Source organism: Pleurodeles waltl, chromosome 8 (genome assembly GCF_031143425.1).
Source record: "Pleurodeles waltl isolate 20211129_DDA chromosome 8, aPleWal1.hap1.20221129, whole genome shotgun sequence".
Taxonomy (NCBI): Eukaryota; Metazoa; Chordata; class Amphibia; order Caudata; family Salamandridae; genus Pleurodeles; species Pleurodeles waltl.
In genome coordinates this window covers 524,555,204-524,570,116 of record NC_090447.1, presented here as the reverse complement: position 1 = coordinate 524,570,116, position 14,913 = coordinate 524,555,204, and the positions used below count along the sequence as shown (strand labels likewise).

Sequence of the window (14,913 nt, the reverse complement as noted above, 5' to 3'; positions counted from 1 at the left end):
ACACTGCTCTTCGTAAGTCTTACGTGTGGTATAAAAAGTTGGCCCTACATTTATTTAATTTGGCAACTTAATGCTTTTATTGTATTCAAGGATTGTTCACCTGAGTCAAGGATGACATTTGTTAAATTTCAGGAGTCAGTGATAGAAAGCCTTATTGTGCTGGAACAGGCAAGAGTTCCTAGAGTAGAAGTGGTAGAGGATGTGGCTAGATTGAAAGATCGGCACTTTCCAGATCACATTCCTCCCACTCCCAAAAAAGACTTGCCCACAAAGAAATGTAGAGTATGTGCCGGGAGATCAATGTACTGCCCCGAATGCCCTTCAAAGCCTGGGCTGTGTGCGCCCAGCTGTTTTAGAAGTTACCACACAAGGAAAAACTTTTGGGAAATACCGTGAGCGTAAACGGTCTGTTTTATATTTTCATATGTTGAGTTTCATGGTTGGCATCACTGTCATGTATTTAGTTAGAGCATTTGTGTTTGTAGTTTTGTACTTATTTTATAATAATTAGTTAGTGGTTTCTTTCTTGTTTATAAACAAAACAAAAGTGATGGCGGTGTGGGTGGGGTGGCGCTTGGCTGGCGGTGTGGGTGGGGTGGCGCTTGGCTGGCAGTGTGGGTGGGGTGGCGCTTGGCTGGCAGTGTGGGTGGGGTGGCGCTTGGCTGGCAGTGTGGGTGGGGTGGCGCTTGGCTGGCGGTGCCAGCCAAAGGCCAGTCCACACACTCATCAGCTGGTGTGATTGCTGTATCAAGCATGTGGGCGTATGAAAGTGATGGGCCCTTGACTGGCGCTGTCTGTCGATGCGAGTCTTGTAATGTGCTGGGCCCGTGGCTGGCGGCGTGAATGGCCTTGTGCATGTCATGTATGAAAGGTGTGTGAATGGACTGTAAAGCAGCTGGTGCCTTGCCGTGGCTTTACAGCTCACGAGCTGCGAGTCATTGGTTCAGTTTTTTGGCCTTTCAGTTATTACCAGTGCATTTCACTTTTGTGAAATCTCTTGTTAATAAAATTTGATCTACTGAACCATCACTCACCCTCGTGCCAAATCCAACCAGTATGTGTGGTACAAATGACAAAACCTGCTCCGCTGTAATCGGGCGTCGCAGCACACTTGACACGCTAGGTGTCTCAGGTGGGACCCCGATGATGAAGCATGCCACCAACTTGGTTGGTGGTTGAGGGGTCTTTTTCACATAACCTAAGTGCGTTTCTTTTCACAGTTTTAGTGTTGGGCACATCACAGACTTATGTGGACAGAAAATTATATATTACAAAACTACCTGTGTTTGGGGGGAGGGGGGGCACCTATGTTTTTGGTCCTGGGTGCGGCCTTCATCTAGGGAAACCTACCAAACCCAGACATTTTTTTAAACTAGACACCCCAAGGAGTGCAGGGAGATGTGGCTTGCGTGGATTCCCCCAACATTTTCTTACCCAGAAGCCTCTGGACACTGCAAAATTTGCTTAAAAAAAGCATATTTTTCTGACTTTTGTTTGTACGATCACCGCTCCAGCACAAAATTCCTACTCCCCAGCGTTCCCCTCAGTCTCCCAAGTAAAATTACACCTCACTTGTATGGGCCCCCAAAGCAGAGTCAGCCTAAAGATGTATAAAAGAAGAATATGTCCTTATCAACTCGCTGTGCTATCCCCTCTATCTCTACAAGTTTTTGGCCTTATTCTGTTGCAGGCACCTGGCCTACCCAAACAAGTGAGGTATAATTTTTAATCGGGAGACTTGGGGGAACGCTGGGTGGAAGGAAATTTGTGGCTCCTCTCTGATTCCAGAACTTTGTCACCGAAATGTGAGGAAAATGTGTTAGCCAAATTTTGAGGTTTGCAAAGGATTCTGGGTAACAGAACCTGGTCAGAGCCCCACAAGTTACCCCATCTTGGATTCCCCTAGGTCTCTAGTTTTCAGAAATGCACAGGTTTGGTAGGTTTCCCTAGGTGGCGGCTGAACTAGAGGCCAAAATCTACAGGTAGGCACTTTGCAAAAAACACCTGTTTTCTTTAAAAAAATGTGATGTGTCCACGTTGCGTTTTGGGGCATTTCCTGTTGTGGGCGCTAGGCCTACCCACACAAGTGAGGTATCATTTTTATCAGGAGACTTGGGGGAACATAGATTAGCAAAACAAGTGTTATTGCCCCTTGTCTTTCCCTACATTTTTTCCTTCCAAATATAAGAGTGTGTAAAAAAAGACGTCTATTTGAGAAATGCCCTGTAATTTACATGCTAGTATGGTCACCACGGAGTTCATAGATGTGCAAATAACCACTGCTCCTCAACACCTTATCTTATGCCCATTTTGGAAATACAAAGATTTTCTTGATAGCTATTTTTCACTCTCTATATTTCAGCAAATGAATTGCTGTATACCCGGTATAGAATGAAAACGCACTGCAGGGTGCAGCTCATTTATTGGCTCTGGGTACCTAGGGTTCTTGATGAACCTACAAGCCCTATATATCCCCGCAACCAGAGGAGTCCAGCAGACGTAACTGTATATTGCTTTCGAAAATCTGACATTGCAGGAAAAAGTTAGAGTAAAACGTAGAGAAAAATTGCTGTTTTTTTTTCCACCTCAATTTCAATATTTTTCTTTTTCAGTTGTTATTTTCTGTAGGAAACCCTTGTAGGATCTACACAAATAACCCCTTGCTGAATTCAGACTTTTGTCTACTTTTCAGAAATATTTAGGTTTCTGGGATTCAGCATTGGTTTCACGCCCATTTCTGTCACTGACTGGAAGGAGGCTGAAAGCACAAAAAAATGTAAAAATGGGGTATGTCCCAGTAAAATGCCAAATTTGTGTTGAAAAATTGGGTTTTCTGATTCAAGTCTGCCTGTTCCTGAAAGCTGGGAAGATGGTGATTCTAGCACCGCAAACCCTTTGTTGATGCCATTTTCAGGGGGAAAAACACAAGTCTTCTTCTGCAGCCACTTTTCCCCATTTTTTTTTTTAAACGAATTTTTCCACTGTATTTTGGCTAATTTCTTGGCCTCCTTCAGGGGAACCCACAAAGTCTGGGTACCTTTAGAATCCCTAGGATGTTGGGAAAAAAAGGACGCTAATTTGGCTTGGCTAGCTTATGTGGACAAAAAGTTATGAGGGCCTAAGCGCGAACTGCCCCAAATAGACAAAAAAGGCCTGGCACAGGTGGGGGGAAAAGGCCTGGCAGCGAAGGGGTTAAGAAAACCAGGTCTATGGCAAAGCAACAGCTGTTCGAACATTCAACAGGGATATACAGGATGTAGAAACTAGTTTCATTCTGATAGTTCTGGTCTGACAAGAAGCACTTTAATACACAATCCCTACATAAAGTATCCACAGTTTACCCTGGATTTCAGCAACACCTGCCTCTCCCAGCCTCGGGTAAACTTTCTTAAATTTCATCCATAAACACAAATATGCTTAAAACACAATCACTGCAGCTTCATGCTTCCAGAATCCCCAGCTGGTTAGGGGTGGTGTAAAACTGCACAGAAACGGAATCTGAGCAGGTGTATATCCACCCTCAGTGCAATAACATCATGGCTGCCAGCTATAGCGGTAGGGCACAGGAATGGCGACGACAGAGGGCAGTCCATATTCATGGCCATGTTTCCTCTAGACACATGCATACTATGGTGCTACTTGTGATGCAAATCACAATTACATAATGAAATTCATGTTGTTTTACACTATCAACTGTATATGAACCACATGGCTTGCACTTCACAAAGTCACTAGATGTTTAGAAAAAACAAGCAATGTTCGCGCTTTTAGGTTTCCCAATATGTGAATGTATGTTTTACGATGCCTATGGTATTTGCTACTTCTACGGTTTCCGTTTGGATTTAGGTTCATATAAAATGTATAGGACGCTAATTTGAATATTATTTTGAAATTATCTTAGAAACAGCTTACATCACCATAGTTTCTTCATGTTACCTGAAAGATCTCATCCTTGTGCGACTCAAAGGAATGAAGTTTTAATTTCAAATTTCGGAGATCCCACAATGCCACCGTCTACAAATGAGAATGCTTTTATTTAAAAATAACTTAGAAAAAGCAAAAATGTTAAATACAAAACAATGTTTTTTGTACATGTTTTTATTGATATCTATATGTAAACAATTACACTGTATTTCCATTGTGAAAGTTATAAGTTTTGCTTTAGAAAGCTGCTAAAACAGTTGTATTTATTAGTGTAGAATAAGTATGTAGATAACCATTTCGGACTTGGAACAATCCACTGAAATTTAAATGGTGTCATGCATGGAGTCAACTGTTTAAACAAATTAACAGTAAAAAAAAAAAAAAAAAAAAAAAAAAAGTTTAACTCGTCACTCCGTGTAACACTTACGGCACACCACCATATTAATGTGTGGTTTTTTTTTTGTTGCTAAAGTTCAATATTTTAGCAAAGTTGTTGTGTGCCACCACGGTCTGCCTACAACTACCAATGTCCAATACCCAATAATGGAAGCTTACAAGCAGACATTAAGTTCACTAGCACTCTGCATGGGCCCCTAGTCTGCACATCATTTAGCCGCCAGAAAGGCACTAGCTACACTCTGAAGCAGTCTACAAAATAACAGCTATCATCATAGCGAAACCTTCCACTGGCAGTTAACATCTTTCACACTAAAGGGATATTTCTCAACCAGGAGATAATCAAAGAATAGCATGTCAGAATGAAGAGGTGCCTTCCCAGCCCTGAAGGTAACAAAACCAATGAAACAAAGGGTTCAGGCTGTTCAGTTGGCAGGTGTTTGGGGGAGAGATGAGTAGTTTTGGGGATGAAAGAATCTGGGTCAGAAGAATCACAGGGAGACTGGTGGGCACATTTAGTAAATCGAAGTCCACAATTGTACCAAGCCCTCTGCCACAACAGCTGGAGTAAGTCTTAGCCTAGATCTTGTGAGTTGGGAGCAACGACCCCCAACCCAGATGGTCTTTCAGCATCTGAACGTCCAAGCACAGGCTGCTTTCAAATTGGGAGCGGGGTGTCACCAGGAGCATCACAACAGAACCACTGGTTCTGAAAAATGTGTTGTAAGGCCTGCAAACAATGAGATACTTTCCTTTCAAACAGGGAAACATCGTCATTTGTTTGATGCAATTAGCGATTCTACTCTCTCTCCACAATGATCATTAAGTCCTAAAACCAATTGGGGAATTTCTGGGGTGCCTGCCTTTATAACAACATTACGTCACAAAAATAACAGCAAAACTGCAGATCAGATAAGTCAACCACAAACTGAGGTTTAGGTCTTGGTAGAGTGAGTTTAAGAAAAACGACCAATAAAAGTGTAGTAAGATATGTCTGTTGCCACCACTGCAAAGTACAATACCGCCCAGCATCTCATCAATCGGAGCTCAGGAAAGTCTACAGAAGAGCAGCTTAAGCACTTAACTCTGAGTCTCCTGAAAGAGACAGAGTACCGCCAGTCCTTTCTACAAACTGAAAAGCCAAGAGTGACACCCTTAGAGCATAAGGCACAGTGTGTTTATATAAGACAAGTTTAGCCAGACAGTTTGCTATTGTAACCTGGGAGGAGGAAAGGGAGAATGAAGAGAAGGGGGAGAAGGAGAACAAACCAGGATAGACCAATATACAGCAGATGATGCCCTAGTGTATGTTACAAACCCGGAATGATTAATTCCACCTCTGTTACAAATGATGGAAGACTTTGGAGGGATATCCGGCCTCCACGTCAACTGTCGGAAGATGGTGTTGTACCCCATGGCAGAGCTGACGAAGGTTAAGGTGGCTCTATCGCAGGTAGATTTGGCATGGGAGACCGAGACCTTTCAGTACCTGGGCAATCAGATACTACTACAACCCCCGCGGCACTCCAATATGTATTGAACCTGGGTAGAGTAATGGACGGCCTTCCCTTCGAGCCTCTGTTCAATTTTGGACTACCAACCCACTGTGGGTAAATCGGCAGAATTGCACTCAGTAACAGTTTTACTCCTGCGTTGCCCGTATGTTATGCAAAAGCCATCCTGTGAGATGCCCCCTTCTCTGTTTAATAGATAAACTGCTGATGTCCTTAGTCTAGGCAGGTACGCCTCAAGGTATTGAAGTTAGATTTGGCTGACGGGGAAATGGGGCTACCCGACCTCCACCTACACTACATGGAGTGCTTGCTGCAGTGTGGCCATGTGGTGCAGGGATACCCCCCAACTGGGGAAAAATAATTGCTAGAAGGTTCTACATGTATATCTGGATAACCAGGTCTGTTCATGTGCGGCTCTAGGCTTCAGAGGGATTCCCTTTCCTAGCATCACAGGTGTTGCGGTTGTGAGAGCGGGCTGTCACGCAGGTGCTTCGGAAGGTGCCATATGTGCGCCTACTTCCGCTCCGATGGATTCGCCCTTTTGCTGGAGTCACTGACGTACTAGACTTCTCGAAATGGCTAGCAGGTGGATGTAACAATGCTGGTTATTTATACCAAAAGGGCACGTTTGTCAGGTGGGGGGGGGGGGGGGGGAGGCAGAGTCCCTCTTTGGAATTGACCAGGGACAATTCCTGCAAAATGCTAGCCTCTCATGGACGGCTCGGGAGATTTGGACCTCCTTTCCTGTGGAACTCACTGAATCCCACTTTGTGACTGCTCTTACAGACCCAGGATGCGATTGGGGTCTACAGTCCTGCACCTACAAGGCCCTAAAAAGGGATAGACTGATAAATATAAAGCTGACAAGAGCTACGTGGGAGGCAGACCTGGATACTCCGCTTACTGATGGAGAATGGAATAGGGCCTGCTCATTAGTACAGGTTGGGACTAGCAATGCCAGATTTAAATTAACACTTACTATTTGCACAGAGCAAATCTGACACCGCCACACCTTCAAAGACTATTCCCGTCACGACCCGACAGATGTGCTAGTTGTGGTGCGACCCCAGCCAATTTCAAACACGTCACATGGACATGTAACTCCATTCTACCTCTTTGGCGCCAGATAGTGGGGACTTTAAGGCATATGATGGCTGTGAACTTGAAAGTAACAATGTGCCATTGCATGCTGGGCCTCCTTCCCATTCCTAAAAATAGGGCGCAAAATGTCGTACAGATTCATGCAGCTGGGGGCTCGTTTTGGCTAAAAGGCGCATTGCAATCAGTTGGGAAAACCCGGCCCCTCTGACACATGATGCTTGGCTGTCTGACTTCACTGAGTGGGCGACTGCGGAGGAAGGTCACCTCCGTAAGATACGTATGGATGAACACACTGAGCGAGATCTGGAAGTCTGGTGTGGTATGATTGAAGGACTGCATGGGGAGCCTGTGGGGGAAGAGGGGGACACCTCGGCTGGTGAACCCCAATAGCAAAGTGTGAGTACTGGCACACCCACTTGGGCTGTAAGCGGCGGTTGTGGATGTGTGGCTGAGTGGGACTGGAGGACGATATGCCCCTCTCTCGTCACCTGATCTTTTTTTTTGCCTGATCTTCTCCCTCGCCGACTCATTCGATTTACCTATATAGCCACAGGTTGGGTTCGGTTGGCCCATCTAAGAGCCTAAGTCACCCGAACATTGACTAGTCCAATGGAATGCAACAGCTGTTCTCTTCATGTTTAAATACGGTAACATGCATTGCAGCATCAGTTTAATTGATAAATTTAATATACTATGCACTGTACTTGATATGGATAGACTTGCTCATTACTATTGCATTCAAATATTGCACAGCTTGCGATGGACCATTGGACAATCACTACTATAGTGCTTGACCGTGTATTCTGTATTGTATCATTCTGAAAACAGCTGAGAATGGTAGAGTCGACAGACAAGTTTTATATTTGGAAGAGCGAGACTCTATGTATGGTTCATGAAGTGAGACTCCTGTACGGTGCAAACATGTATACGTTGTTTTACTTTGCATAAATAAGATATATGAAGCAGGCTAATCATGATAGCACATTAAAAACAATTCTTGAAGTCAATATGCTAAAATATCTACAAAACTTACCTTATCCGCAGAACCGGTGGCTAGGATGAACTCGCTGTATGGATTAAAGGACAGGCAGTTGACTTCTGCTGTGTGAGCATCCACAGAATGACTTGGCTTTGACGTGGTGTTAGACCTGGTATCCCAACTACAGAAAAAGGCATCACATTAAAAGAAATAATTCAAAAGTTATGAGTTCCTACCCTTTTCCCCTACATTGGACAATCACATGATCAGAAAGGGATGGTGTGGCAAAGAGGCAGTTTGCTGAACTAATCATTTGCCATTCAGTTTGTCAATAGTAGGTGGACAGTCTTTGCAGTTTGAGTCATTTCTATTCCAGTACTTCCTTATTACAGAAAAACATAAGAAAATGCTGAACTTATGCAAACCATCTTGTACTACCTGAGGAAGTCGGAAGCTGAAACACTGTAGTAGAAATATATTTTTGTTCTTTGGTGAGATCTGAGTCCCTTCTTTCTTGGAGATATAGCTATCTATAGATATCTTTAGATCTACATCTATCATTTGTCACTGTGTGTGGTTTCCCTGGGGGCTGCGACTGCCCCCCAGGAAACCCACACCCACATATAAAAGTGATCTATTCACATATTGTAAGGAAATGCCTCCTTGGCATGGTTGCCCCCTGACTTTTTGCCTTTGCTGATGCTATGTTTACAATTGAAAGTGTGCTGAGGCCTGCTAACCAGGCCCCAGCACCAGTGTTCTTTCCCTAACCTGTACTTTTGTATCCACAATTGGCAGACCCTGGCATCCAGATAAGTCCCTTGTAACTGGTACTTCTAGTACCAAGGGCCCTGATGCCAAGGAAGGTCTCTAAGGGCTGCAGCATGTCTTATGCCACCCTGGAGACCTCTCACTCAGCACAGACACACTGCTTGCCAGCTTGTGTGTGCTAGTGAGGACAAAACGAGTAAGTCGACATGGCACTCCCCTCAGGGTGCCATGCCAGCCTCTCACTGCCTATGCAGTATAGGTAAGACACCCCTCTAGCAGGCCTTACAGCCCTAAGGCAGGGTGCACTATACCATAGGTGAGGGTACCAGTGCATGAGCATGGTACCCCTACAGTGTCTAAACAAAACCTTAGACATTGTAAGTGCAGGGTAGCCATAAGAGTATATGGTCTGGGAGTCTGTCAAACACGAACTCCACAGCACCATAATGGCTACACTGAAAACTGGGAAGTTTGGTATCAAACTTCTCAGCACAATAAATGCACACTGATGCCAGTGTACATTTTATTGTAAAATACACCACAGAGGGCACCTTAGAGGTGCCCCCTGAAACTTAACCGACTGTCTGTGTAGGCTGACTAGTTCCAGCAGCCTGCCACACCAGAGACATGTTGCTGGCCCCATGGGGAGAGTGCCTTTGTCACTCTGAGGCCAGTAACAAAGCCTGCACTGGGTGGAGATGCTAACACCTCCCCCAGGCAGGAGCTGTGACACCTGGCGGTGAGCCTCAAAGGCTCACCCCTTTGTCACAGCCCAGCAGGGCACTCCAGCTTAGTGGAGTTGCCCGCCCCCTCCGGCCACGGCCCCCACTTTTGGCGGCAAGGCTGGAGGGAACAAAGAAAGCAACAAGGAGGAGTCACTGGCCAGTCAGGACAGCCCCTAAGGTGTCCTGAGCTGAAGTGACTAACTTTTAGAAATCCTCCATCTTGCAGATGGAGGATTCCCCCAATAGGGTTAGGATTGTGACCCCCTCCCCTTGGGAGGAGGCACAAAGAGGGTGTACCCACCCTCAGGGCTAGTAGCCATTGGCTACTAACCCCCCAGACCTAAACACGCCCTTAAATTTAGTATTTAAGGGCTACCCTGAACCCTAGAAAATTAGATTCCTGCAACTACAAGAAGAAGGACTGCCTAGCTGAAAACCCCTGCAGAGGAAGACCAGAAGACGACTACTGCCTTGGCTCCAGAAACTCACCGGCCTGTCTCCTGCCTTCCAAAGATCCTGCTCCAGCGACGCCTTCCAAAGGGACCAGCGACCTCGACATCCTCTGAGGACTGCCCCTGCTTCGAAAAGACAAGAAACTCCCGAGGACAGCGGACCTGCTCCAAGAAAGGCTGCAACTTTGTTTCCAGCAGCCTTGAAAGAACCCTGCAAGCTCCCCGCAAGAAGCGTGAGACTTGCAACACTGCACCCGGCGACCCCGACTCGGCTGGTGGAGATCCAACACCTCAGGAGGGACCCCAGGACTACTCTGATACTGTGAGTACCAAAACCTGTCCCCCCTGAGCCCCCACAGCGCCGCCTGCAGAGGGAATCCCGAGGCTTCCCCTGACCGCGACTCTTTGAATCCAAAGTCCCGACGCCTGGGAGAGACCCTGCACCCGCAGCCCCCAGGACCTGAAGGACCGGACTTTCACTGGAGAAGTGACCCCCAGGAGTCCCTCTCCCTTGCCCAAGTGGAGGTTTCTCCGAGGAACCCCCCCCTTGCCTGCCTGCAGCGCTGAAGAGATCCCGAGATCTCTCATAGACTAACATTGCGAACCCGACGCCTGTTTCTACACTGCACCCGGCCGCCCCCGCGCCGCTGAGGGTGAAATTTCTGTGTGGGCTTGTGTTCCCCCCCGGTGCCCTACAAAACCCCCTTGGTCTGCCCTCCGAAGACGCGGGTACTTACCTGCAAGCAGACCGGAACCGGGGCACCCCCTTCTCTCCATTCTAGCCTATGTGTTTTGGGCACCACTTTGAACTCTGCACCTGACCGGCCCTGAGCTGCTGGTGTGGTGACTTTGGGGTTGCTCTGAACCCCCAACGGTGGGCTACCTTGGACCAAGAACTGAACCCTGTAAGTGTCTTACTTACCTGGTAAACCTAACAAAAACTTACCTCCCCTAGGAACTGTGAAAATTGCACTAAGTGTCCACTTTTAAAACAGCTATTTGTCAATAACTTGAAAAGTATACATGCAATTTTTATGATTTAAAGTTCCTAAAGTACTTACCTGCAATACCTTTCGAATGAGATATTACATGTAGAATTTGAACCTGTGGTTCTTAAAATAAACTAAGAAAAGATATTTTTCTATAACAAAACCTATTGGCTGGATTTGTCTCTGAGTGTGTGTACCTCATTTATTGTCTATGTGTATGTACAACAAATGCTTAACACTACTCCTTGGATAAGCCTACTGCTCGACCACACTACCACAAAATAGAGCATTAGTATTATCTATTTTTACCACTATTTTACCTCTAAGGGGAACCCTTGGACTCTGTGCATACTATTCCTTACTTTGAAATAGCACATACAGAGCCAACTTCCTACACATATATATTCGCCACCAGTTCAGTTGCAGCTTGCATCTTCACAGCAATGCATACTTCAACTGACACATTTCAACAGTAGCTTTTAGGCAGCAATTAAAAAACAAAAAAGGCAAGTAACTCTTGAGATTATGTTTCTGCTAGAAAAGGATCTGACTTTTGTCTAGTGGCAGTTTTGATGCTATAAAGTAGAGCAGAAGGTTTATATGCCTACTGCAAGGATCAAAACTGTATTTTAGGTGAATAGCTGAGTGGATAAGTAAAGCCAGCCATTACCTGTGCTACAATCAAATGAAATGCGCATGCGAGGGGGGCTATGGAGAGATTAAATGCACTTTTGCTGTGTTGTAGTGAGGGAATCGGAGGAGGTGGTAATGGGGGTCTGAGAACCAAGAATGATTGTTTGACTGGGTGCTAGAGGCGCTAAAGACTGACGATGGGTATGTGATACGATGAAGTAACAGTGTTTTTTTTTTTTTTTTTAGTATTGTAAGGAAATGCCTTCTTGGCATGGTTACCCCCTGACCTTTTGCCTTTGCTGATGCCAAGTTATGATTTGAAAGTGTGCTGAGGCCTGCTAACCAGGCCCCAGCACCAGTGTTCTTTCCATAAAACTGTACCTTTGTCTGCACAATTGGCACACCCTGGCATCCAGGTAAGTCCCTTGTAACTGGTACCCCTGGTACCAAGGGGCCCTGATGCCAGGGAAGGTCTCTAAGGGCTGCAGCATGTCTTATGCCACCCTGGGGACCCCTCATTCAGCACAGAGACACTGCTTGCCAGCTTGTGTGTGCTGCTGGGGAGAAAATGACTAAGTCGACATGGCACTCCCCTCAGGGTGCCATGCCAACCTCACACTGCCCATGGCATAGATAAGTCACCCCTCTAGCAGGCCTTACAACCCTAACGCAGTGTGCACTATACCATAGGTGAGGGCATAGGTGCATGAGCACTATGCCCCTACAGTGTCTAAGCAAAACCTTAGACATTGTAAGTGCAGGGTAGCCATAAGAGTATATGGTCTGGGAGTCTGTCATACACAAACTCCACAGCACCATAATGGCTACACTGAAAACTGGGAAGTTTGGTATCAAACTCCTCAGCACAATAAATGCACACTGATGCCAGTGTACATTTTATTGTGAAATACACCCAGAGGGCATCTTAGAGATGCCCCCTGAAAACATACCCAACTTCCAGTGGGGGCGGACTAGTTTTGCCAGCCTGCCACACACCAGACATGTTGCTGGCCACATGGGGAGGGTGCCTTTGTCACTCTGTGGCTAGTAACAAAGCCTGTACTGGGTGGAGGTGATTCTCACCTCCCCCTGCAGGAGCTGTAACACCTGGCGGTGAGCCTCAAAGGCTCACCCCCTTTGTTACAGCGCCACAGGGCATTCCAGCTAGTGGAGATGCCCGCCCCCTCTGGCCACGGCCCCACTTTCGGTGGCAAGGCCGGAGGAGATAATGAGAAAAACCAAGGAGTCACTGGCCAGTCAGGACAACAACCCCTAAGGTGCCCTGAGCAGAGGTGACTGACTTTTAGAAATCCTCCATCTTGCAGATGGAGGATTCCCCCAATAGGATTAGGGATGTGCCCCCCTCCCCTCAGGGAGGAGGCACAAAGAGGGTGTAGCCACCCTCAGGGCCAGTAGCCATTGGCTACTAACCCCCCAGACCTAAACACACCCCTAAATTGAGTATTTAGGGGCCCCCAGAACCTCGGAAGACATATTCCTGCAACCTGAAGATGAAGAAGGACTGCTGACCTGAAGCCCTGCAGAGAAGACGGAGACACCAACTGCTTTGGCCCCAGCCCTACCGGCCTGTCTCCCCACTTCGAGAAAAACTGCAACAGCGACGCGCTCCCCAGGGTCCAGCGACCTCTGAAGCCTCATAGGACTACCCTGCATCTAAAAGGACCAAGAACTCCCAAGGACAGCAGCCCTGTTCCAAAGAAAGCAAAACTTGCAACAAAGAAACAACTTTTAAAGGACTCCACGTTTCCCGCCGGAAGTGTGAGACTCTCCACTCTGCACCCGACGCTCCCGGCTCGACCTGCGGAGAAACACTACAGGGAAGATTCCCCGGTGACTGCGACCCTGTGAGTAGCCAGAGTTGACCCCCCCCTGAGCCCCTCCCAGCGACACCTGCAGAGGGAATCCAGAGGCTCCCCCTGACCGCGACTGCCTGCTTCCAAGAACCCGACACCTGGTAAAGACACTACACCCGCAGCCCCCAGGACCTGAAGAATCCAACCTCCAGTGCATAAGTGACCCCCAGGTGGCCCTCTCCCTTGCCCAGGTGGTGGCTACCCCGAGGAGCCCGCCCCCCCCCTTGCCTGCCTGCTTTGCTGAAGAGACCCCTGGGTCCCCATTGAAACCAATTGCAAACCCGACGCCTGTGCACACTGCACCCCGGCCGCCCCCGTGCCGCTGAGGGTGTACTTTCTGTGCTGATTTGTGTGTCCCCCCCCCCGGTGCCCTACAAAACCCCCCTGGTCTGCCCTCCGAAGTCGCGGGTACTTACCTGCTGGCACCCTGGAACCAAGGCACCCCCTTCTCCATTGAAGCCTCTGCGTTTTGGGCACCTCTTTGACCTCTGCACCTGACCGGCCCTGAGCTGCTGGTGTGGTAACTTTGGGGTTGCCCTGAACCCCCAACGGTGGGCTACCTTGGACCCAACTTTGAACCCTGTAGGTGGTTTACTTACCTGCAAAACTAACAAATACTCACCTCCCCAGGATCTGTTGAAATTTGCACCTTTCTAGTTTTAAAATAGCTTATTGCCATTTTTGCCAAAACTGTACATGCTATTTTGCTGTTTCAAAGTTCCCATGATACCTAAGTGAAGAACCTTTCATTTGAAGTATCCATTGTAAATCTTGAACCTGTGGTTCTTAAAATAAACTAAGAAAAGATAATTTTCTATACAAAAACCTATTGGCCTGGAATTGTCTGAGTGTGTGTTCCTCATTTATTGCCTCTGTGTGTACAACAAAAGCTTAACACTACCCTCTGATAAGCCTAATGCTCGACCACACTACCACAAAATAGACCATTAGAATGATCTCTTTTTGCCACTATCTTACCTCTAAGGGAACCCTTGGACTCTGTGCATGCTATTTCTTACTTTGAAATAGTACATACAGAGCCAACTTCCTACAAGTGTCTTGAGAGAACATGCTGATTGAGGGAAGAAGCAAAGGTAAGGTGACCTTTACTGTTGCAGGTATCACACACACACAATCAATTTTGTGACTGTCTACGTAAGCTAGTGTTTTAGAGCGACAGTTTAGCTAGTAGCAGAGATCACATCTTGTTGGATGACTGCTGCTCAAGCCCTAACTCTGGTTATAGAGGACAGCTCTGACGCAGGATTAGAGACAGGCAGCAGATACTGAGACACCATGTAAGGAAATGCCTCCTTGGCATGGTTACCCCCTGACTTTTTGCCTTTGCTGATGCTATGTTTTGAATTGAAAGTGTGCTGAGGTCTGCTAACCAGGCCCCAGCACCAGTGTTCTTTCCCTAACCTGTACTTTTGATTCCACAATTGGCACACCCTGGCATCCAGATAAGTCCCTTGTAACTGGTACCTCTGGTACCAAGGGCCCTGATGCCAGGGAAGGTCTCGAAGGGCTGCAGCATGTATTATGCCACCCTAGA

General features: G+C 46.9%; 1 protein-coding gene across 1 annotated transcript in view; it reads right to left on the bottom strand.

The window, feature by feature from the left end:
- The window catches only part of RBBP7 (RB binding protein 7, chromatin remodeling factor), an 88,056-nt gene that overhangs the window by 43,913 nt on the left and 29,230 nt on the right, over positions 1-14,913 (bottom strand). The window contains exons 7-8 of the mRNA XM_069204536.1: positions 7,969-8,095; positions 3,937-4,014 (exon numbers count right to left, since the gene is read on the bottom strand). Of these exons, the coding sequence (XP_069060637.1) occupies positions 3,937-4,014; positions 7,969-8,095 (205 nt within the window). The remainder of the gene's footprint in view (positions 1-3,936; positions 4,015-7,968; positions 8,096-14,913) is intronic.